General features: G+C 31.0%; 2 protein-coding genes across 3 annotated transcripts; both read left to right on the top strand.

Annotated features, from left to right (window-relative positions):
• Positions 1–273: 273 nt before the first annotated feature.
• Positions 274–17,592, top strand: nrv2 (nervana 2). The gene is made up of 5 exons (XM_077443703.1): positions 274–645; positions 13,262–13,534; positions 13,620–13,906; positions 13,989–14,157; positions 15,088–17,592. Exons 1-5 carry the CDS (start codon positions 522–524, stop codon positions 15,189–15,191), a joined length of 957 nt encoding a protein of 318 aa, XP_077299829.1. The 5' UTR covers positions 274–521; the 3' UTR covers positions 15,192–17,592.
• A 508-nt stretch (positions 17,593–18,100) lies between these two features.
• LOC143920759 (sodium/potassium-transporting ATPase subunit beta-2-like) lies at positions 18,101–20,268 on the top strand. Of its 2 annotated transcripts, none has more exons than XM_077443700.1 (5): positions 18,101–18,215; positions 19,171–19,395; positions 19,461–19,753; positions 19,830–19,998; positions 20,069–20,268. In XM_077443700.1, the coding sequence occupies exons 1-5, from the start codon at positions 18,173–18,175 to the stop codon at positions 20,191–20,193; spliced, it is 855 nt and encodes a 284-aa protein (XP_077299826.1). In that variant the 5' UTR covers positions 18,101–18,172; the 3' UTR covers positions 20,194–20,268. The 2 variants fall into 2 exon arrangements, with proteins under 2 accessions (XP_077299826.1, XP_077299827.1); XM_077443701.1 differs by having other exon boundaries at positions 18,119–18,215; positions 19,223–19,395; positions 20,069–20,264.
• Positions 20,269–25,029: the final 4,761 nt, after the last annotated feature.

Raw genomic sequence — 25,029 nt, 5'->3', positions numbered from 1 at the left:
AATATGAAATTCACTATGAACGTAGCTGCCAAGCGAAAGTTTATTTTAGACGTACAACAACAGGTTTCCAGAAATCCTTGGAAACCCAGCGCTGGAAGTTCATATAATAAGAAGACTCGTCATAAAAACTACCACTGCTATCAATGCCTATTTTGAATGGTCAATAAATGGTAGTGCAACTCTTGGAACTGCTATAGAGTATGATCGATTCAGGTGTTCTTAGGACTGCAATACATTTGAAAAGAACGCGTATTCCCCCACCACCAGCACCCCAGGTAAAGGCTGAGTCTCAGCATCGCGTTGAGTCAACGTCAGCTCGGAACCGGCCGGTTGGAAGTTGGAGGTTGGAGTCCGTGTGCCACAACCGAGTGCCAACTAACTGCCAATCGAGCAGTCGACAGTCGTGTAGTCGAGTAGTCGAGTAGTCGAGTAGTCGACCAGTCGTCAGTTCGCTTCTGTCGGTGCTGTTTGGTGTCGCGGGGGGGCGCTGAGCGACCGTTGCTGGTTTTCGGTCGCCAGTCATGTCGAAGCCACTCGACCCGGTGGAGCAGTTCACCTTCAGGAAGGCCGAAACTGTGCCCTTCCATAAGTTCGTCTACGACGGAGACACCGGCAAAGTCTTGGGCCGCTCCGGATCAAGCTGGGGTAAGCGTCCCGTCCCGTTTGCCTGTACCTGTACTTGTACCTGTCTGGTATCTGCGACACCCGGGGAAGAACAGGTTTCGCGCTTGTGCCAGTTTCTCCCTACCAGAGAGTGGATTACATATATTATAACTTAGAATCATTTGCAAAACGACGCCAACTGTCAAAGACGGGCGTGGCAGGTGAAAACGTAAACAACTCATGTATCAAATCAACATTTTTTGCACCTCAAAAGGTATTGTTGGCGCGGCTCTCGAGGTGGGCGCGGTCCGGTGTCGCGTTGTTTTCAATCGATTCACGTGCGTGCATAGCGACCGACAATATAACAACAGAACATTCTCAAAAAACGCAAAAATTCAAAACCGAAAAGTTATATAAATACTCGACGGTGTGTATTTATTCTTGTCCCGAATATTTCGAGTCCAATGAAATGTCCGCAAATAAAACCGAGGCCTTGAAGCCGTCTAGAAACACGTGCTAAAGACGATCATTCGACTGTATAAAGATTATCTAATTATAATATGTTTTTAAATTTAATTAATATGTCATCGCGTTACGCCTATGCTTACGTATTCGCGCGCAAATTCGATGTTTATGTGCGTACAAAAAAAAAAGTACATCTCCCTCATACGTTCATCATTATTCACATATTTAATAGACATTTCGTGCGAATTTGAATGCAACGTTGCGAAGGATATAATTAGGGTTGCCACTTAACAACTTAACCCTTTGTTAGAAAACGTGAACGCTTGTGAGTCATATAAGTAGGTGCTCGTGTTGATAAAATGACTTCGTTGTTCTTTATGAAAGGTTGTGAAATCTTCAATATGTTTATGTATTCGAAAGTAGTTATGCATTTGAACGGTTTGCAAAAGTTAAAATTTAATTGGCGTGTCGCTGTTGTAACTTGGCGCTGAACATACATAATGGATTCGCGGTTTCGACGATTTCGTAGGCAAATTATTATAATATACATATTTAAGCGTCGTCTGTCCGTTCACATATATATTTATGGAGTCGGCGAATGGTTTTCAGCTGCGCCTGTAAAATTTCATTTGACCCAAAATATATTTCGTAAAAAAAATTAGGGTCCGGATTTGCTTTATTTTAGACTATGAAATTTAATTTTGTCCAATTGTCCAAGTTAAATAATAAATAAAATACGTATTTGCATTAACTTGCGAAAAATCCAATGATATAAAGACACATAAATACATATAAAGTTTAACAAATAATTATAAACAATACAAATTTATATTCATAAATATGTAAATAGTTAAAAAAACTTTCAAAATATAGTTAAGTAGTTTAAATAAGTAGTTTTTTGTTGTTGGTTGCTAACATTGTTTGTCCTAGTATGAATAAGTTCAAAGATGTTGAACTAATTATTGTTACAAGTATCTTTTCAAAAATCTTAAACTTTAATTGTTCCCCAGATAGTTCAATTATTTGAATAACATATTTTATATATATATATATATATATATATATATATATATATATATATATATATATATATATATATATATATATATATCGCAAATGAGTATATATAGCTCATATATAAGAAATAAGTATAGAATAAGTGGGTGAGAAGTACGACAAGGATAGGGGATATAGTTGATAATGTGAAGTATTGAAATGGCAATAGGTGGTCCACGTGGTTAGAAGAATGGACGAAAAGTGAACAAAAGAAGTGCTAGAATGGTACCTGAGAAAATACAAAAGGATAAAAGGAAAACCATAGGGAAGATGGGTAGACGAAATTAGGAAATTATGAGATGGATAAAAATTGCGCAAAACTGATAGTAGAAACGCGTTGGAGAGGTCTTCATCTAGATGATGAATGGCTGTAGATGATAATGATGATGATATACGAAAAATTAATTTGTTCTGAAATTAAAATTTATGAAAGAAATATTTGAAATGCAACCATCGATGATTACTGCATATGTATGTATCAACATATTGAATACATTACTTGATAAAAGAATTATAATGTCAAAAAAACACATGACGTAAGAGCCAAATGCAATATCCAGTTGGCGAAAATGTGATCAACGCTTTATAAAATACTCAAGTAAACAAAAAAATCGAACTTTATTACCGGTAATAATAAATCTGATCTATCAAAATATTGGGTCTAACGTTGGTATAGTTGTATTTCTACTAATTTTAGTATGTAAATTTTTGTACAATCGCTCCCGATTCTCGTTCTTTGGAGCTAGAATTTAATTATCAAAGAAGATATTAAAAAAAAAAATACATATATCACAAACGTCGACAGCCCTGTAGGTAAAGTATGTTCCTGTTGTGTGCCACGTGTTCCTCGGTTGACACATTTTGTGTTACCACAAGCGTCCAGTTACATTTTGCGGATATATTAATTGACATAATTTCAACAATTACATATTCTGTAGAAATTTTTAATTGAGCAAAATACAATGTTTGGGTGTACAAATTAATTGCGTTTTTAAAAACTTGGTATAGAAGAACTTTCATGACTAGACAAACTAGTCGATATCGACCCTACCTTTTTATTATGTTGACTAAAAAGAGCACGAAATGGGAGGGTTGTTTCGACTCTAATCTAAATCATCCATGTCTAAATTTTTTTATTATTTATATTCGTAATGTGCAATTACGGTGAATGCATGTGCAAGGTATTTATATTTCGCAATACGACTGCCATGTACAAAACTTAATTGCTTACATAATATAAAAATTGCACTAGAATACTGAATATCACTTCAGAATGTTTTATATTAGGTATTAATGTTTGAGAAATTGTGTTTAATTTAATGGCAAGTGCAACGAACAATATAAAAGATACCCACCCTAGGGATTTTTCGGTGCAACCGGTGCACCTGCACGTTTTCAATTGAATAAATACGTCTCTGTATAATGTGAATGGAAATAAAATTTACTATGGGTCGTTTACACCGGAGAACCATTTGACTTATAAAGTCTATTGAATTAATCAAGTTTGTATTTGAAATTCATTTCAACATATTTCTACATAAATATGTACGTACGTTTGTATAATATTTCTATATCGTAGGTACATATGTTCGCGTTTGTTTCTTGGTGTAAATTCTCCATAATAAGCAAGTACATACCAAGTATGTATGTATTTAAGAACAAGTTGTATCGTACATAATTCACGAAGCGTACCTACACCGTAACGTTATTCCGAGAAATATGTAAATGACATATGTCTCTTAGCTTGACTTTTATATACGTACTGATAATAAACAAGACATTCGTCTCCCAACACAGGTAATTTGTTCGGTTTATTAACTAGTAACCAGGTGCACGCATTCGCGCACTTGATAAAAAGTGCGCATTGTCGGTGTAACGTCTGTACTAACAATCATCGGACAGTCAGTGTGAAGTGTGACCAAATATGCGTTATAAATATATAGATTTGCGTAATTTTCGGAATGGAATTTTAACCCGTTCACCCGTTCGAAATGATGAATGACTGTGTGTGTGTGTCTTTGTGGATGTGTGTAGCAGTGCATCTGACTCTAACGTCACACGTTCCAAGTCAGGTACTCAATATCAGGAGCACATGTCAGACGCTCAGGCCCCCACTTCCTCGCTATCCCGCTTCCCCACGATATTCGCGGCACACATTGTTTACGACTCGTAGAGTTTGTCAGCTACGTACATACATATGTACTTCATCGGCATTCGCTAGTTATTCCGTATATGCATAGGGACAAAACACTAACTAACATCGGTTTTATCCCTCATACGCGATCTCACTCGTACGCATTAGACCAAAGTGCTGTTCAGAGAACACATATTACCACGGTGCACAGGTTACAATGCTCTGCTATAGCGGATGCTAAAAATGCACCCATTAGTCAGAATTTATCGTCGTTGTTCTAATTGGTTGAAAGTTTTACCACCACGCCGATTGGTAGTGCGCCTCGTTCGCGGGTATTTATTTTATTAAATGTCTCCATACTTGTTCACGCGCCGCCACATACATATGTAAATACCCACAAACACACATCGCGTCCGTTTTTATATATAATATATATTTTTTAAACACTGATAAAACCAATCGTGTTTTTTAATATAGTTTGCTTGTTTTTTTTGTCTTACAACGATGACTTAAATAACTTGACAACGATGACTTAAATAACTTGACAACGATGAATTTTTATATTATAATTCTCAATTGCAAATTTCAGCATTTGTAAAACACTCCTTTAATGTTTTTTTTGATATTATTAATTTTACAATGTTTTTCTTTTGTATTTGTATTGTAAAGCGATAACATAAAACTAATCAATATTTTCCTTGCATTGAAATCTGATAAAATTCCCATCGCTTATATTTTTTGTAAAAAAACCTAAAATTTAAAAACTTTGACCATTTCAAAAAAAGGAAGAAAAAGATTTTACTATATTATTAATTTAATATATTTTATTTTATTATACAACATCAATTAATCAAGCACACTCGTCTAACAGATTGCTCCAAAGCTACGAGTGTGCTAAAAATATTAAGAAAGGACAAAAGGAAAAAAAGTACATGAAATTTTACAGTTAAAAATACTTAAATAAAGAAAATATAAATAAATAAAACTTTACTATAAACTGTATGATTATTTCATAGGCTGCTGAAACGCGTTGTGTATATTAATATAAATAGTAACATTTGACATCAAAACAATGAACGGTTCCATTCAACAGAATCATATGGCTGAAATAAACTACAGATTTTTATTTTATTTTATATAGTACACACATTTGTATAACTCCAGGGACGTATTCTACCTTGGAGTACACATTCCAGAATGATTCGTTGGTTTGCGGGTTCGCTGATTAACCCACAAGAGTGGGTGTAAATTTCGCCCACGTTACTGTTCGACTTTCACACGTGTTCATATCACCAAATATTGGGTGCGTTTTGACGGTCATTACCGGTAATGAAACTGGGAGGGGAGATCACTAATACATTTAAAAAACAATTGTATGTAATACTTTGTAGAAATTTCCTATTATTTGTGATGGTTATTTCACATTTAGTTTAATAAATTTTTATGTTATTTAAATTAAATAAAACGATCAAGGTAATTTATTAATTTTTTAACTACATAAGGGGGAGGGGGCTAATGCTTTTTTTTGGGAAGGGGAAATTCCGCCACTGATTAATATATTTGTTCGGTCGGTGCACTTCTTCTAGTCTGACTCATTATGACGTTTAACACTCTGCTGTTAAATTGGAAATAGTAGTTCCCGTTTCGAGTTGGAAGTTAATGTGTTAATAACATGACACTGACATCTATTGTTTCGTCAATGACAATAGTTTTCCGAATTCTAGATGTGATTCAACGATTCTGTATTCGGTTTAACTGTGTTAGGAATTTTCTTTTCAAGTTTAAACTGCAGCATCGGCATCTGCAATTCGTTGTATCTTGACTTTTACGCATTTTTCGTTTTTGTTGTAAACTATTATTTGGCTGTCGGCCATAGAAACGTTCCACGTTTAAAGTAAAAATATGTTGGAGATAAGAAATGAACTCGATTTTATTGCAAATGGAATGTCTGCTTTATAATTCTGGTCAGAATGATTTATCCTGAACATCTGTTTGGATTTTGAGATTGCAAACTGATCGTTGGTTTATAAACAAATTGATTTTCTGATCGAGGTAGATAGATATGATTGTGAGTTAATAAGACGCAATGAATTCATATATTATTTTATATTATGCAAAATATTATTTTACCATGAGATTTTCCTCAAAGTTCAGTAACCAACGTTTTTCTGATCGATTTTCTACATAGTCTCCAGTTTTTTGTATTTATTTGCTCGACTTTCATTCATGTTTTTCTTTTTTATGAAATCCGGCCAGCACGTAAATAATACAAATTTACCGGCTCATTTAAATTTTCATTGAAAATGTGAAATTTTATATACCATGAAGGTTTTCCATATTACACAATTAGTACGTGACAATTTTTATCGTTTGGTTTTCAAACTATACATTTGAATAGTGTGCAATTCTTGACTCAAAATTAATAATTTTAATAAAAATTTGTAAAATTAGTTTCAATGACTAACTCTCAGTTCTATTTTGTTCAGATAATACAAATTCTAAAATAGAGTTAATCTAATGGTACATTTATGTATATTCCAAGAATATTTACTAGATAATACAAACCATTTTCTCCAGCCAGGAATTAGTTAGATTGGACCTACATACTTCGTTTTAGGTATATGTATAGTTTTTATTTGTAGTTTCTTGGCATTAGAAAACAATTTTGTGAAGATAGATAGCTGGTTCTATAAAATCTAAACTCGCATGCACATTTACTATGTTATTTTTTTACACTAGTTTAATTATTTTGAAATTTGCGCAAACTTTGTGAATTACATAATATACATATAATAGTTTTGTCATTGTATTATAGGAATAAAAATAAATTTTGTTGGCTATTTCAAAGCGAATATATTTATGTATGCATCGATATTGCAGTAATTTGCAGCTTTCGTAAAACCAGTTGGCTGATTGATTTTTTAGCATATGTACACAAATAGTTTCATTTTCTATTTAAATATAATTTATTGCGGTTTATGCCAAAGTACACATATGTACATGTGTATATTTTTGATCTGTGTTTTTCAAATATTGACACTTGCAAATGTATACTGTATTGCAAATGTATACTGACTGATAAATTCAAACAAATCATATTTAATATTTGTATGCAATAAACTGTCTCTTTATAGTGAGTATCGTGTGATAGTCACGATGATTCAGTCCTCAATGCTGTGACTCAAAACTTATTGTCTTGGTAATGTGCACAATGTGTATTTGTAATAATATCTTAAGGAAAAATTACGATTTTATTCATAGACTTGTGATTTTGACCTGAACGATTGGAATTTATACCGAGTTCTATATATTTTTTTCATATTTATAAACCAGTTCAAATCTAGTTGCCCAGGTCAATTATAAAAACCAGTCAAATCACTAATCGTTTTCAGTTGAGAATCACTACTAGTGTTTTATCGTGCAATTTTTTGATGGAACGCATAAATATATTTTTAGATTTCCTTATAGGTTTCTACACATCATTTTCATTTTTGGAACATTAAAATTTACAGAGCAGATGTCTCGATTAATTTGAATGGTCTGACGATGACGAGAGTAGAAAGAGATTCATAATAATGTCAAGCTTGATCGAGTCCGTTGGTGATTACGTACGTTTTTGATATTTTCGACTGAAACTTGGCACATTAACACTGTCCTACCTTTCAGTATTTTAATCTCATCTATAATTTTCCTTGTGTACGCATCTTTATGACTGTAAATTAATTAATCAACGTTCGTATTTTATGGAATCCATCATTTTCTTCCTGGGGTGATGTGTGTTTTGTTGTCTATATATTTCTCTCAAATATTTCATAGGATTTATTTTGTGTTTAGTTCATTTTTAAACATCCTATATTGCTAGAGGCATTATAGATTTAGTTCTCAAGGGAGATATGGTCAGTACGTCAGTGGAAACTACGTCAGTCTGCTTGCTCTATATTTATACTTCAAATGTGGGGCAACTGATGTCACTGTTAAAATTCTGGAATACTTAATCTCTGTCCTTCTGAATCTTTCCAGTTCAATTCTGAACTAAAATAGAAAAATACCCAACATAAAATCCTAAACTGTAGAGGAAATTAAAAGCGTATCAATCTTGCGATTGTTCCGAAGAACAATAGCAGTTTGTTTGTAATGTTAAACTAAAAAAAACAATATCAGATAAACATTACAGCGCAGTTAAAACTGCACATTTGAAACACAATTTTAAATTAAATAAATGAAATTCAACTCGTGTTTATCAATTGAATTGCAAAATTATTTATATATGATTTCAATTCTAGTCTATTGAAGAGAGATAGATGTATATTTTGGATCTGTTTGGTTGCACCTCCTACAAATTAGGTATTCTTATGAGTACTTGTACATTATGCGAGTACACAATACGTGGAAAATACAATGGAAGAAAGCACACATGCTATTATTGTGCTATTTTTATTCCTGACGCTGAACTTTGCCCGTTCGATTTCAGCAACCGTCTGTCTTATAAGACCATATTAATTTGAAAGAAACTTCAAATGTCACCAGATGACTAAACTATATAATCAACCGTATAATTGCCTTCTTTGAATATTCAAAGTTTCACCAACGAGACGAACCGTGTTGAATAAACGTCAACACTCCTCAGTCAAGTGTTCAAACATGAAAAATTTACTGTGTACGACCCATGGTGAATCCTGCTGAAAGGTTTGTCATTTGCATCGTTCGTCTTCAGTTGCTAATTTTGATCCAATTTCGAATGCCATATGTGTATGTTAAATTAAACAGTTTGACCTGTTCTTTAATCGCGTTAGTCAGGTTGTATAATATAATAGAAGGTCGCCGATGTTTATATACAAATATATGACGGAACGATTAAGCATGTCGCATGTGTAATGAAATTCAGTGTTTTTGAATAAATTTAATGATATTTTACTCACACAAGGCCTTTAGCTTCGATTGTATAATAAAATCATGGCTAAGCCCTATTGTATGTATGTACAAACAAATAATCTGTCATGCCTTGAAAACCCTTAAGCTCAAACCTACTACATTTGTATGTATGTAAATTTCCAAGGTATTCCAATGTACATAATTATAATAATTTCACCGTATGTGTATTATGTAAAATGGTGCAAAAATGTGTAAAATTCATATAATTCTATTGAAATTAATACCCACATAGCCAAATTGCCTGATGTTGATCGAACAAATGCAAGTTTTAGAAAAGAGTAAAACAAATGGAAAATTTTATAATTTCTGTCGGAATACCATGAGAATATTAGAGAATATTGAAAATATTAGATTTGCTTACTAAATGCTATGTGGTAATTTGAGAATATTTTTATTGAAACTAATATATTTCGTTACATAACAAATATTCATTCAAATGTACTAGAAATTTTGTACATTTTTCAATTATTTAATATTTAGAACTCAGTATTTAGCTCGTTCCTGTCAAATGAATATTAATGATTAAAGTGGCAATAATGGGACATTGGAATGAAAGCCAAGTGCAATTATTTTTTTTTACTTAGTTGAAGTTCTGATTCTTTATTGATATTTTAAGTAACACTTGAAATGTACATACGTATAAATATATGCACAATTAGTCTTAGAAGTGTTTCTTTAGTTTATTCGTTGATGTGTGATCCAACAGACAGCCATACACAATGTGTTGAACGCTGACCGTGGAGGATTTGCTGCAACTTTTTTGTGTGTCAAGACTGCGCCGCAGCACATATTGCCTTTGGCAGAGCAAGTTTCAGCTATGTGGCGGTTTTGATTTATCTTGAATTGTATATAAGTAAAAAAAAAATAGCGATTCATCTGCCATGATTTTTTGTTGCTTTCATCGACCCGTTGGTAAAACCTAAAATGTATTTCTAAATAAAAACGATTGTTTTCAATGGATAACATACATATGGGACGTGTATCATTAATTATTGTTAGAAAAAATGTGTTTGGCGAACTTCGAAACAAGTTCTATGTGAAATAAAAAATGTATTTTTTTTAAATAAGTTTACATGATTTTAAGTAATTATAATTAAAGTCATTTTTTTTAATTTATGATAAAAAAGTAACATTATCATTTAAAAAACAATACCTTTTTTGAATTGAAGTTCGCAGATTTGTTTATAAATCTAAATCTTTGTTAAATTTTTACAATAAATAAAAATACACTACATTCATAATTCTTTACTAAAAAAACATGGCCATTTTAGACAGGCGACAACTTTTCGCGAGATTCAATGAACTACATTATGAATTTTGTCACAACGCAATTTAAATTGAAGTTAATTTTATGAAATTTCAATCATTTTTATTTTGAATATTTAAAATATTAATTTATCATATGTATTATAGCGCTATTCTGTGTGTATGTGTATCTGCGATAACGCTTGCCGTAGTATAATAGTCGTTTCGATTCGACATATGTACGTCACAGTTAAAACACCGCCAACAAAATGTACGAATATAATAACGAATCAGGAAAAAACCTGTATATATACTGTTTGCTACTAATATTTCCTCTAGGAAAATGGTCTCATCAGCATTTATTGAAAATGAATTTTTTTATTGTTTATATGTAGGTAGGTAGGTAGTTTTTACTTATAATACACCCTGAAATTTTCAAAAAAAAACCAAAACCGCCCGTTGAAATTTCAACGGGCACAACACTAGTTATTATATAAAAATACAATATCTGCATATATTCGGAGATCAACTAAAATCTTCATTTCGAAATCAAAGCAATACATAAAAGATCGTCTTTCATTCTTTTGAATTTTTGATCACTATAATATGCAATTGCTTAAAATTTACTTGGGATTTTTGTTCAACCGACTCTCACCTGTTTGAAACAGTTATGAAATCTCAACAATTTTTTTATTGAACTCATTGAACAATGTTGAAATATATGTATTATATTCCAATCTACATGATAGGTTAGCGTTTTACAAATAAATATACATATGAATGTGTAGATTCTTCCGGATGATCATGTCATTGGTCGCATGATTCCATTCACTGCTGTAAAGTTCAGTCTATAAATGCATGCAGACTTGTGTCTTTGATTCGTTCCCGGTATTGACGTCGCACGGTATCCTCAATGACGATAACACGTAAACCGTGTCACTCCGGAGTACGGTGGGTCTGGCATTCGGCGAGATTCGGTTATAAAATTGGCGTTGGCACAACATTGGCACCATGGGCCGTCTCGTCAGAGCCGTTTGCCAAGAGTGGCTGGTTATTCTTGGAGTAGTAGTCTGCGGCTAGCAAACCATCAAGTCCGAACTTTGTCATTTCGTTCAAAAGTCTTAAATAGCATAGACTCGTGTTGTGGCCGTTACGAGAGTACCTCTTACCACTAACATACTTCATCGCCAAATTTATAAATTCCTTCTAGGAAAAACCTACCCATTGCCTCGATGCTCACCTCTTCCTTTACAGAACAATTTTATATATGCATGTAATAAATGGAATTTAATATATATGTATATTTCACGTGTATGGAATTTGAATTGCACCACTTCAAACCAATGAGTTTCTCAACTGTGGCAAAATACTAGTAAACACCAAGCGTTACTTTTATATGAAATTTCTTACATTTTCAACACCAAGGCCTTGGTTTTATTATACAGGTTGAAAAATTTGTTCCGAATTATAAACAGGACATCCTGTAAAGAGCATACGTTATTATTAGCGATGCAAAATTGGCCCTTGGCCTAAGCATTTAATTTCACAATGCCACCTTTAATATTTTGTTATATCATACATTAAAAACATTATTATGTTTTTTGTGAAAGCTATTTATACACACGAACATTAACAAATCTACTGTAACTGGAAGTTATAATCTACTCTTGCGGTTTTAACGTTTGTTTTCCTTTGAAATTAATGATAACGCTGCATGTAGCGTGCAGATATGTATGTATGTATACTTTTTTTTTTTTGATATTTACTGAAATTTTAAGAATATTGTAATTGCTCTGCTAAATATAATCAATTTTTAATTTTTAAAAATCATAATATGGTGCAATACATCATAATATGTGTAAGTCCCCACGGAAAGGCTAATATTTGCAATATTTAGTCTATTCAGACACAATGCATAACGTATGGAAATATTATTTTCTGACAGTTGCCTAGTGATGCATAAATTACCTGCTTACATTATTTCGTTGTATTACAAACACCAAAGTGAATATCGTGGTCTAAATCCGTGTCACATGTTGTATTATTTTCATCTCAGTTGTATATAATTAATTCAGCATTAAGAAAGTTATAAACAATTCAAAGAAACGACTTGTTTGAAATGATAATCTAAGAGATTAGAATTAGAAAATCTGGGAGTCGTTTAGTACTTATTTACTATTTGACCGTGACATTTGTAAACCGGTATAAATAAAGTTTTCGTTTTACGTTTAATTAAAATTGCAATTCAATAAGTACATGGTTAATTTGCTTATTACATACATAAAATTTAAAATAAATTCTATTTGGATATTATATATATATAGTATTGTTGCGTAGGGGTGGGTGGAGGATCCAAGTAAAAGGCCAAAGTCGTGTCACAGCATTTATTGGTGATTAAGGAGATACACACACTGGCAGTGCTCAGTCCAGAATGTCTTGATATCGCCTAAGTACCGCCTTATAAGAGGCAGGTCTCTCAGTACATCTTCGACTTCCGATTTGTTTACCTATTGTTATGGTCACGTACTCAGATATGTATTCCCACGACACTCAGCCCCATGGTATCGGTCACTTCTGAGAACTCCACGGGAATGCGACCGAGTGCCGCTACTACGCCATTGTTTAGCTTACTTGCACTTAGTTTGCAGATAATCCTCGAAACCAATTATAACGGTCGCACAGTGTCAGGGATGCGCCTCGGCTTAATCCGATTGCACTTAACCGGCGGCTCTTTACTAACCTCTTATTTTAGTATATGTAACAGTATTAATAGTTTTTTTTATTAAATTGTAAATAATTTAACATTTATTTTTTATTTATTTACAGCCAAAATATGCCTTTTCTACACAATTTTCTACGGTGTGCTAGCGGCTCTAGTGGCGGTATGCATGTGGGTGTTTTTCCAAACTTTGGATCCTAGAACACCAACATGGCAACTGGACGAAAGCATAATCGGTGTAAATCCAGGACTCGGTTTCCGTCCCTTGCCGCCAGAAGACCAGGCAGAAAGCACTCTCATTTGGTTCAAGGCTTCAAATGACCACAACGAGAAAAAGAACTACCAATATTGGATCGATTCATTAGAGAAGTTCTTGGATGGTAAACCAATAAATGCATTACAAAATACATAATTTATTTATTATGTCGCATTTTATTTTATTGTGTTTAATTTTTCATTTTCTAGTTTATGAAACTCCTGGTTCTGCGCCTGGTAAGGGTGAAACGATTTATTCTTGTCGGTATGACAATCTTCCTCCTAGTGGTAAAGTATGCAACGTCGATGTGAAAAGTTGGAAACCATGTACGAGGGAAAACTTTTTCAACTATCACAAGTCTGCTCCTTGTATCTTCCTTAAACTTAATAAAATTTATGGATGGATACCGGAATATTATAATAAAACAAATGATTTACCATCAGGAATGCCAAAAGACTTAAAACAATACATTAGTAGTATAAATGTCACAGCCGAAGTAAGCACATTTGAATATTATAATATAATATTTTATATTTACTTGTATATTATATTTTTTTCATATCTAATTCTCTTTTCAGTTAAATACTATATGGATATCTTGTGAAGGTGAAAATCCAGCAGATGTTGAAAACATCGGACCTGTTCAATATTATCCCACACGAGGATTCCCCGGATATTATTACCCGTATGAAAATTCTGAAGGCTATTTAAGTCCACTTATTGCCATTCATTTGGAAAGACCTAAAAGTAAGTTCTTTTAAATGCACTATTTATTATAAAGGAAACTATGGAATTCAATAATTATTGTAAAATGACAAGTCAAATTTAATGAAAAAAATAGTGGAAGAAAAATCGAACAAGAGTAAACTGCCACTTCCGGTTGACGGATGCTTACTAGATTTTATAAATAACTTGGTATTAAGCTTAAACTTCTAGATATGAAATTTCAGTTCAATAAACCAAAAGGTTTGTGAGAAAAACATAAAAAACCTCGATTCTCTAGAGTAAAAGTACTACTTACGGTTCAGATAAAAATATTTAAAAGATGTAAGGTTATAAAGATTATTATTTCTATCACATGTAAAAAATTTAAGTCCGATTTAGTTAGTGGTTTGGGAGATAATTGAATTAAAAAACTTAAAAAAAAGAGGACACCTATAAGGGGAGGAACCATTTCTGGTCGACTTAAAAATCTGAAAAAAATTTACGCCGTGTTGATAAAAATTTCAGTAACCGATACTAAGTTTCAGTTCGATAGGACTAACGGTGTTCAAAAAATCCCCAAAATACACAGACACACACACACACACACATTTTTTCTAGATCATGAAAACGTGATCAGTGACCGATTCTGAGTTCGAATCAGTCAAAATCTCGAGTTCGAATTTTCGCATGATCACAAAACTTCATCTATTGTTACTACGTACATAGATAAAGTAAAAAGAGGACCGAGGAAGTCATAAATCAAAAATCAATTTAATCATTAATTTTAATGGTTTGGTGATAGAGATATTTGGTTTGAGGTCCAAACTTTTAATAGAACTCCAAACTTTGGTTATGTGTGATTAATATTTTGAAATTGTAACAGTTTTATAAAAATAGTAAATATGAAGTAATTGTATTGTGTATTGAATTGAGAGTTTAATTCATAATAATAATCATATTTTTTTTTTTCAGCTGGAGTCTTGATCAACATTGAGTGCAAGGCTTGGGCTCGTAATATCAGGCACGATCGTCATGATCGGTTAGGATCCGTTCACTTTGAGCTGATGATTGATTAGCATCGGACTGTTTTAGTTCTCTTCTCATATTCAAGTACTAAAGAGCTCAACATCGTCAAGCGTTTACCTTTGTAGTGATCATTCAATTGATTGAATCGCTTGATTCTTTGAACGTATAAACTTATTTTTATATGGTCCACCTTTCCGACATGCGAAAAATCATAAACAATATATGTATGACTAACTAGAGATATAATTTTTGGGATACTTATACAGCTCCTGTTTTTTAAATGTATATTATACATATCATCTTCGTCAAATATACGTATCATTTGTATATTTAAGGGACTGGTTATATATGTAAAATCAAACATTGAACCTTCGTTGCTTTCGATTCTTATTTATTTTGTGATTGCCATCCATTTTACATATTAAGCTGTACAAATTATTCCATTGTTTTAGTGACATAAGGCAACATTTGTACATAGCGAAAAAATATTCAACTATATAAAAATTTAAATTTAAATTGTATTTTTTCATGCGAAAGAAAATGAGTGGTGTCTTTTTTATGTGGGTTGGATTTCATTCTAAAGTTAAGGTATTTTCAAATATGAAGACACATATGACTCAAAATCATAGTGGATGCTTTGAAGCAAATGTAGATCTTCCTCTATGTTTGTTATGTTTGTTAAGTATGGATGATCCTTCATATTTGAAAGAACTGTAATTTTAATTAACAACAATAATTAGTCTAGGTTAAATATGGTTGTAAATTTTTAAATCTACATGATACTGCCAAAATTTTAAAATGAAGATTTTTTACATAGATGTAGGATTCAACTTTGGGATTTGATTATACAATGCCATGTTAAGTAGTCACAGTATAATGATTAAAAAGCTATATATATATATATACCTACATATGTAATTATTTTTGTTACCTAGTCATTGCATATTAATTAACATATGAAAGTCAATGACTAAAGACTGCAGTTGTTGAAATTTAATTATATTTTTCGAAAATTTTGTCCATTTTTTTAATCTCGCTGTTTTCTGAATTTATAATGTGATAATTGTCGATCTAAATATATACTTTTTTTTTTTTTGATATTTTATACTTACATATGTAATTTGGTTTAAATTTCAAGACACTATCATGTAATTTTTCTAATAACTGCTGTACTTTTCAAGTCGATTGTTCTTATAAGCAATACATTGGTGACTATGTTTTCTTATATAGTATTAACAGAGTGATTATTTTTGTTATTCAATGTTTACCAGCTGAGTAATCAACAATCCAACTGGCATTGTTTATAAATTTTGATGAAACTCATTTAATTAAAATAAAAATTGTTTGTTATGTTGAACGTGGTTATGCAAAAAATACACATTTATTAAAAAAAATCTCATTTAAGCGAAAATATCAAAATTTAGCTTTGATTTATTTGTATTTGAATAAATTTGCAATTTTTTTGTATAACTACAGTGTTAAATTTGTGTTCTTTTTTTTAGTAATTTGCTTATTTTTAAGAATATGTTTATAATGATGAATTCACATTTTCCTTTAAATAGATCACATCTGTTTATTGCATTATAGATACGTATATGTATTATGTTCTTAGCATTCGTCTAAAGTTGACTTTAGTTGTTTCAGTTTCTCACATTTTGCGAGATTTAATTCAGTAATTTATTTTTAGGACAGTATTACTTTTATATTAGTACAAGATTATTAATTTAAATAAGGACAGAATGTTTCAAATGTATGGTCATTACTATGAATGTTCAAGGGATTTTGTAAGGAAAATTATGAATTATGAAAATTATGATTTTTTTTTACTCAGAAGATGAATGGAGTTTATTTTATATACATGTATTTTACATAATTAAAGAAATCTATATTGGATCGTGAATATTAGTATTTCTCACCACTGAATCTCAATATTACGAAAACTATAAATATGTTAAGTAACAGTTCTGGTTAATGACTGGCTGTAAAATGCTACAAGACCTCCTCATTTCTCACAATACAAATAATGTTGATTCAAATACAATATTGTATTCCTTTAAAAAGTTGCCAGTCTGCACCTGAACTTGTGAAAGTGTCTTAAGTACAAATAAAATGTATATCTCTTTGGTGCTACATTACAAAGCATATAAACTTCAAATTTAAGCAATTGTCATAACTACTTGGGAACAATTATTGTACGTAGTTAGTGTAAGTTTCCAACATGACATCGAATTTGGAATTATATACATATTTAAAGAAATATATTCCTAATGTATAATATAAAATGAAAAAAGAGATGTAATTAAATTGGTAACTTCACACTTTACATCCCAAACAAGTAATTACGTCACTGTTTCAATGTAAAAATCAACTTGATTTGTGAAAATATTGTTATTGTGAATGAAAATAGAAAGAAATGGAAAGTGCCTCAATAAAGAGAATGAGTATATTTTCAATGTTTTATTTATTTACTTACACATACACATAATATTATTATGATGAATCCTATGTTAAATATGGATAGTATTTCCATTTAGTTGTCCCAAAAATTTGCGGTTGTTATGAATGAAGTTCTATTTTAATGAATGTGATGAAATAGACTACATATGTAATCAAAACACTCACGTCATTCACTCCGAGAACTAGATTTCCACCAACGGAACTGAATAAAAGTAAAATTTATTACTTTTGGGTTTAGATGTTTTGAAAATCAATAATAATATAGGGATATAAATTAAATTGGGAAATGCTTTGAAGCATAATGAATTTATTTTTTATACAAATATGTGATAATAAATTTATGCGCACAACCATTTCGCTGATTAATTAATAAAGTAGCGAAACGTTTTCGCCATTGAATCAGTCAATTAAACGCACGAGAAGATGATATTTTCAATTTAACGTTTGTTTGATATAGGTTAATTTAACCTAGTTTGCCGAGTTGCCGTTTTATTTCGCGTTTAGTAAGCTCGGTGCCGTTGTCGAAATAAGACATGCGATTCTTTATTGAGTCATTAAAAAAAGTTAACCCATCATGAAGGAGTCTAAACGCCAGTCTAGAGTACATTATCTATTCAGTAAGTTTATTAGAATGTATTTAAATGAAAATATGTTGGTAAAATCAAAATTCTTATACATCGGACATCCAACATCATTTTTGTTTAATGAATGATAAAATAAATTAAGTAGATTTTTCTTTGATATTGTAGAGTTTCTTATGATTTTTGCTTTCATCAATGCAGACTAAGAAATATAAAATATTTAATGAATTACATAAAAATACAAAAATAAAATTTTTGATAACAGTAAATATTGTTGTTGCTGTTGTCTACTATTACTAAAATTTGCGTGTTTATTACTTGGCATTATTGTTATTATGTACATATGTATGTATATTATATAATAAAGATTCATGAAACTCCAATTTTAATCCAAAAGAAAATTTAAAAATAATTTCAGAAATTAAAACAGCTAAAAATTTAACTGAATTGTTTGTTATATGTACTTTATGTCATTCATACATTCATTGTTAATTTTTTTATCACACCTGGCCTATAAAAATATATATTTTTAAACCAATTTTATGTGTGTATCAATTTCTATTTCATTGATGTGATTATTTAAAAAAACTTCACAAGTATAAGAATATTTGCAAATTAATCAATATTTTTAAGTACCAGTAGGTTTGAATTATATATATATATGTAACTCTTTAAATTTATATTCTGAATACATACATCCGTTGACAGATTTAAAATTTAGCATTGTTCTGCTTGAGAAATAGAAAGAAACAATTCTTGCAATTGAGGCATACGTATATAAAAACTCTGGAGAAGATAACTTTTGCTATGTAAATATGTGACACCAATTAACATAAATTGTTTCAAATGAAATGTCCTTTGACTTGAATTCACATGATATAACTGTCATGTATCTGTTACTCCAATTTGCAATAAAGTTGCAACTGCAATGGTATCATTTCATTTCATTTAATTCAACAGTGTTATTACATTTCATACATTTCTTTTGCAGCTAAATACAAATTATATTGGCCTATAATTATAATTGTATTTATTTCTCTAAGCGTCGTTGCTATTGTGTTTTGGAAGGATATCGTCGAACTAGTGAAACCAAAGAATCACATGTATTTAGAATTTCATCCCAAATCATCAGATGACGACACACTGATCATATACAGCAAAGAGAACACCGAAAGCTTATCAAATTGGTTGCAAAAAATTGACCAATTCACGGGAGGTAAATATTATCTCAAGTTGCATCACAAAAGAGTTTATATATTTTAACACAATTATAATGGACAGTTTATAGATTGCCTTATTTAACACCGGGTAGACGTACATCTACAGTTTCGTGCGACTATTATGAACCAGTGCCAAAGAGAAAAGTTTGTGATATCGACGTTGGATGGTGGATTCCGTGTACACCCGAATTCAACTACAACTATGACACAGACTCGCCGTGTATTTTTCTCAAGCTATACAAAAACAGAAATTGGATACCAGAGTTCTATTCCAATGTGACAGAACTACCTGAAAGTATGCCTGCAGATTTAGTAGAATATATCAATAACATTACCAGCATTGAGCCCGTGAAGGTTATACTTTCTTCAAACTTTGTATCTTATATATATATCTTAATTGTAATGAAACATACTTATATTGTTTATGTAGTTCAATACCGTGTGGATATCTTGTAATGGTAAAACAGCCGATGACAAAAATAACATACACAACATTCGGTATGTTCCATCAAGGGGGATACCGGGCTACCTTTTTGATAATGATAAAAATGAAGGCTATGTGAGACCGGCTATAGCCGTAATATTGGAAAATATTTCTTGTTAGTATTTATCTCATTTTGCAATTGTTGAACATTTCAATTTTATTCACATGTATTTTACTTATTTTAGCAAATGTTGAAATCAACGTTGAGTGTGAATTTTGGACTCGTAATTACCACGGATCCACAGAATTTCAAATTCTACAAGATACTCAAACTTCATTAATCGAGACAACCACAGAAATCATTTATTAAATATATTTTTCTAATACACATTTAAATTATTGATATTTAAATAATTTTATACTGAATAAAAACGTTGTTTCAATCATTTCCTTTTTTTACCAATAAAATTAAGTTCATAAAAAATTACACAACACTAACAAGCACAGAAATAATTTATTAAATAACATGCAACAATTTTATACATATTTCAACTATCGATATTTAAATAATTTTGTACAAAACTGTTACTTGAACAGAAAAATTATTCAAGATTCATTAGATTTTTATTTCAATTCTCAATCGATATTTTCTTTTGATTGTGTTTGATTTTCATTTGTACCATCACGATTTGGATCATTAATGACTTCTTTTGAGTTAAATTTACCCACAACTGCATTCGAATTTGATTCACTAACAATTACTTTCGAACTAGATTTACTAACAATTGCATTTGAATTAGATTTGCCAATTGCTGCATTTGAATTAATTTTGCTAACAACCCCGCTCGAATTAAATTTCCCAACTTCTGCGTTTGAATTGGTTTTGCCAACCACCACGTTTGAATTAGGATTACTAATAGCTAAATTTAAATCGGCATTTGAATTTGATTTACTAATAACTTTATTAGGAATTGATTCACCGATGACTGCATTTGGATTAGATTCAGTGTTAGTTTCTATTGCCACAAAAGTATTTATGTTTGAAATCTCTCCTGTGTCTTGTGCTATGTCTGAATAAATATAAATAACAGAAAATAAAATTTGAAATTCCTAATATGATAATAAAAAATGATAATTTACCCGATAAACCAATACTCATTGCAACAGATTTTGAAATAGTTCTGTCATTCTGTACTTCTTGTTTATCAATCGAAGATGGCAGGATTTCACTGTTTTGAACTTCTGCAGAATTCACTTTTGATATTCTATTTGAGTTTGGTATGATGTCGATTTTCGAAATTGATTTAATTTGTTTTTCGATTTCCTCATATTTATTATTTTCAACACTGACTAGCGTTGACTTGTCAACGTAAGTTTTTCCAGCATTAGTGAGAATTGATTTTAAAGACGATCTTGACGGTGGATTTTCAATATTCATAAATGATATTTGTTTTGCTACATCTGATGCTATACGTTCTATTGAGTTTTGTTTTGAATTTATACAATGTAATAAGGAATCGGGTAAACGAGAGAGACGTTGACTGGCCGTTGTTAAAGTATGACTTCCACCAGTAAATCTGTTAACGAAGCGAGTATTTAGCCTGAAAATGAAAAAAAATATAGATTTTTTTGCTTGGAAAATTAATAAATAAAATGAATTTTTAATTTTAATGCTCACTCTTCGTTTTGTATAGGCTTTACATCGAATTTTTTCGATTCAGTTAACTGTCTTAACTGCTTTATGATTGCAGTTTTATCTAAAAGTTATTTTAAAATATATTATTTGATATAATAACAATTCCATAACAGGTATAGAATAAAATTTATTACCTGATTGTTCAACAGAAGTCTTATTAATTCTTCTATATAATGGCATTGGTAATAATTTGAAATATTGGAATGAAGGCAAATTTTCATCCTTTCTCATCACAACATTATTACCACAAGATAAACAATTTACATTTCTGCAAAAAAGTTCAAAATTCACATTTAATTAAATCAAAAGAACAAAGATTCTTTAGTATATTTAAGTTCAAAGACTTAACCTCAGGCATTTTTGTGTGACTGCGGCCTCAGTTTCAGCTTTAATCTTAGCAATCAACTTGACGTTTTTAGCTAGCTGAGCTATGCTTTCCTGTGCATAGTTTTCAAACGAATCAAAATCACATACATCCGTTTTTTGTAATACTTTTTCTTCAATGTCTTGAATTTTTTTATCAACATCCACTCCCTTCAATAAAAATTTGTATGACATCAATAACATTCACTGTTTATATGTACCATCAGATTATGAAATTAGATGAATATACAAAATCTTACATCATTTACAAATGCAGTACATAAATCGTCAATCTGCTTTGACAATTCTCGTTGGTTCGTTGAAAAATAAGTCATCGACACTTTTCTATCCAAACCGTCTTGGTCGGCTTTCCGGGCCAACGAGTTATGAAATTCTGACATGTCGACTTTTTCGTGCACTAAATGATTCACTTCTTTTTGAAGCATCTTAAAATAATCAAACAAACCATTTAAATCACAGTATGAACAATAAATGTTATTATTTACAAATTTTAAATACATTTAATTGATTACTGTTGTTGTTCATCTTGTCATTTAACTCTTGTATATCTTTATTCGTTAAGTTATTGTCTTCCACTTCTTGGAAAATAAAGAATATTTAATAATAAACCAACGTAAAATATAATGAAATTATCCAACATTTCAGTGGTTTCCAAAATATCATAAAAATATATATATGGGCCAACTGAAATATAACACGTATATTTATTTATTCTTAGGTATAATACCAGAGTCATCATTTTTTTTGACATGTTCCTCTATTATTTTCCACACCTCGGCAAATTCTTTTTCCACATCTGATATCTGGTCTTGAAGATCTTTCATCTATGTATAATGAAATTTCACTTTTTTAGTTATTACATACATATGTATATTATAACAAAACTGTAATATTAATCGATTGCATTATTCAAAATATAATAAGTAAATATATTAGCCAGCATTATGGCTCGGTGGTTGCGTTTCTGTTTAGCAACGAGAGGTTACCGGGTTCGATCCCGTGCTAATCTTTAATGCTGCTGGTTAGACTTGGATATTTGTGACTCCAAGTCAATTGTTTCCTAGCAGAGTTTGCCAATTTATCTGGTTTCATTGTTGAAACAGTTCCTCCATCAAATTGTCAAAAACAATCCTACCTGCTATGTCACAAATATCTGAATTTGATTTATGTACAATATTGTTGCATAGGGGTGGGTGGATGATCCAAGTAAAAGGCCAAAGTCGTGTCACAGCATTTATTGATGATTAAGGAGATACACACACTGGCAGTGCTCCGTCCAGAATGTCTTGATATCGCCTAAGTACCGTCTTATAACGGATAGGTCTCTCAGGACATCTTCGACGTCCGGTTTGTTTACCTATTGTTATGGTCACGTACTAGATGTGCCACGGAAGTCAGTCCCACGCTACCGCTGTGGGTTCTGAGAACTCTACCGGAATGCGACCGAGCTACCGCTACCCCTGCTTAGTGCAATCGGGGGTATCTCATTGTTAGCCGAGCCTGGAGATAATCCTCGAAACCAATTATAACGGTCACACAGTCTCTGGGATGCTACTCGGCCTAATTCGATTGCACTTACTCGGCGGTGTACGTAACAATATGTAAAAAATTATGTACAAGTCTAAATCCATAGATGTCTCTGTGTATTAATTCATTAATTAATTAATTGCTAATTTCGTGTTCTTCAGCCTCTCGAAATACAGTGATTTATGTAATTAAAAATGCTGCACTGTTTGCAATTAATTATCTAGGAATGCGCATTGGGGTTTACCTATTAGGCCTTATTAGTATATATATATATATATATATATATATATATATATATATATATATATATATATATATATATATATATATATATATATAAATAAAATATATTAAATTAAATATGTATAAATTAATACTTGATCGCTTAAAAATGCTTCCATTTCAGTCATTCTTTTGTAGAATGTTTCCATTTTTTCTTCCACTGAATCATCACTATGTCTTCGGAAAGCTTGCACATTTTCTGTGTTTAAAATAAATTTTGTATAAGAAAAATAAGTTCTAAAAATGATGACTTGAAATTAAAAAAAATGTTGATTATTAACTATTTTAAAATTAAGCGCAATACCTTCACTGCTTTCAACAATATCAGTAAGATCTTTATTCAATTGTTGTGTACTACTTTTGATTTCAATGAGTTCTTTTGAAAAATTCTCCACAATTTCTTTCAAGTGAAGTTTTGGCTTACTAAAAGTTACAACGATACATGACAATAATAAATATAGTATTTTACACAATTTTAACTTCAGTAATATTTCATATCAAAATACTTTTCATCACTATCATCGCCGCTGACGTAATATGGAACTTGAAATTCCTCTTTGACATGTTCGTACTCCATGGTCAAATCTTCTAACATTGAGGATAATTTTTCAATTGCGGTTTCAGTTGCATCCAATCTGGCCGCTACATTCAACGATGCAAATACTTCTGATACACGACTCTTACGAGATCCTGATCTATGTACATTTAAGTTTTAAAAATATTTCATGTAAGTTTTTATATTATATTTCAAATATTATACATTGATACGACGACATGTACCTAACATCATTTATGAGATCTTCATTGCTTGGAAGAATTTGGTTTATCTGCGATACTATAGAATCAATTCTTTCTTCCAATGTTTTATATTGTGTCATAGATATTGGTGCATTTTCTTGGCAACTTTTTTTTATCTCTAAAAAAAAATAGATTGAAAACAAGTAAAGTTTTAATAAATACATATAAATAATTACCTTCTATGTCGACTTTTATTACGGTATCTTCTATAGTGCTTTGATCTGGCTGTTTATTTTTTTCACCATCATTTACTATAAATATATTAAATACCAAAAACATATATAGGTTTTTCTTTCCAAATTGATATACACACCCCTTTTTAATGTCAATTTTAAATGAAAAATTGTCAATTTGAAATGAAAAAGGATCAGTTTGGAAAGAAAAACCAGTATTAGTAATTGAATATAATATATGTATTAATAATTAAATAGACACCTACATATATTTACACTCAACACACTTTCTTGACTGCTACTCGCTGAAAAATAAATTTATTGGTATGTATTTTATTGAATTGAA

This window comes from Arctopsyche grandis, chromosome 13 (genome assembly GCF_051622035.1).
Source record: "Arctopsyche grandis isolate Sample6627 chromosome 13, ASM5162203v2, whole genome shotgun sequence".
Classification (NCBI taxonomy): Eukaryota; Metazoa; Arthropoda; class Insecta; order Trichoptera; family Hydropsychidae; genus Arctopsyche; species Arctopsyche grandis.
Note: the sequence above shows the minus strand (reverse complement) of the source record. Positions and strands in the feature narration are given on the sequence as shown.

Excerpts from the sequence above, each read along its gene's own strand:
- LOC143920759 (XM_077443700.1), top strand. The coding sequence starts at position 18,173 with ATGAAGGAGTCTAAACGCCAGTCTAGAGTACATTATCTATTCA. Across the intron at positions 18,216-19,170 it reads TAGAGTACATTATCTATTCA|CTAAATACAAATTATATTGG; the intron begins GTAAGTTTATTA and ends TTTCTTTTGCAG. Across the intron at positions 19,999-20,068 it reads AATATTGGAAAATATTTCTT|CAAATGTTGAAATCAACGTT; the intron begins GTTAGTATTTAT and ends TACTTATTTTAG.
- nrv2 (XM_077443703.1), top strand. The coding sequence starts at position 522 with ATGTCGAAGCCACTCGACCCGGTGGAGCAGTTCACCTTCAGGAAGGCC. Across the intron at positions 13,535-13,619 it reads ATTAGAGAAGTTCTTGGATG|TTTATGAAACTCCTGGTTCT; the intron begins GTAAACCAATAA and ends TTCATTTTCTAG. Across the intron at positions 13,907-13,988 it reads GTATAAATGTCACAGCCGAA|TTAAATACTATATGGATATC; the intron begins GTAAGCACATTT and ends TTCTCTTTTCAG.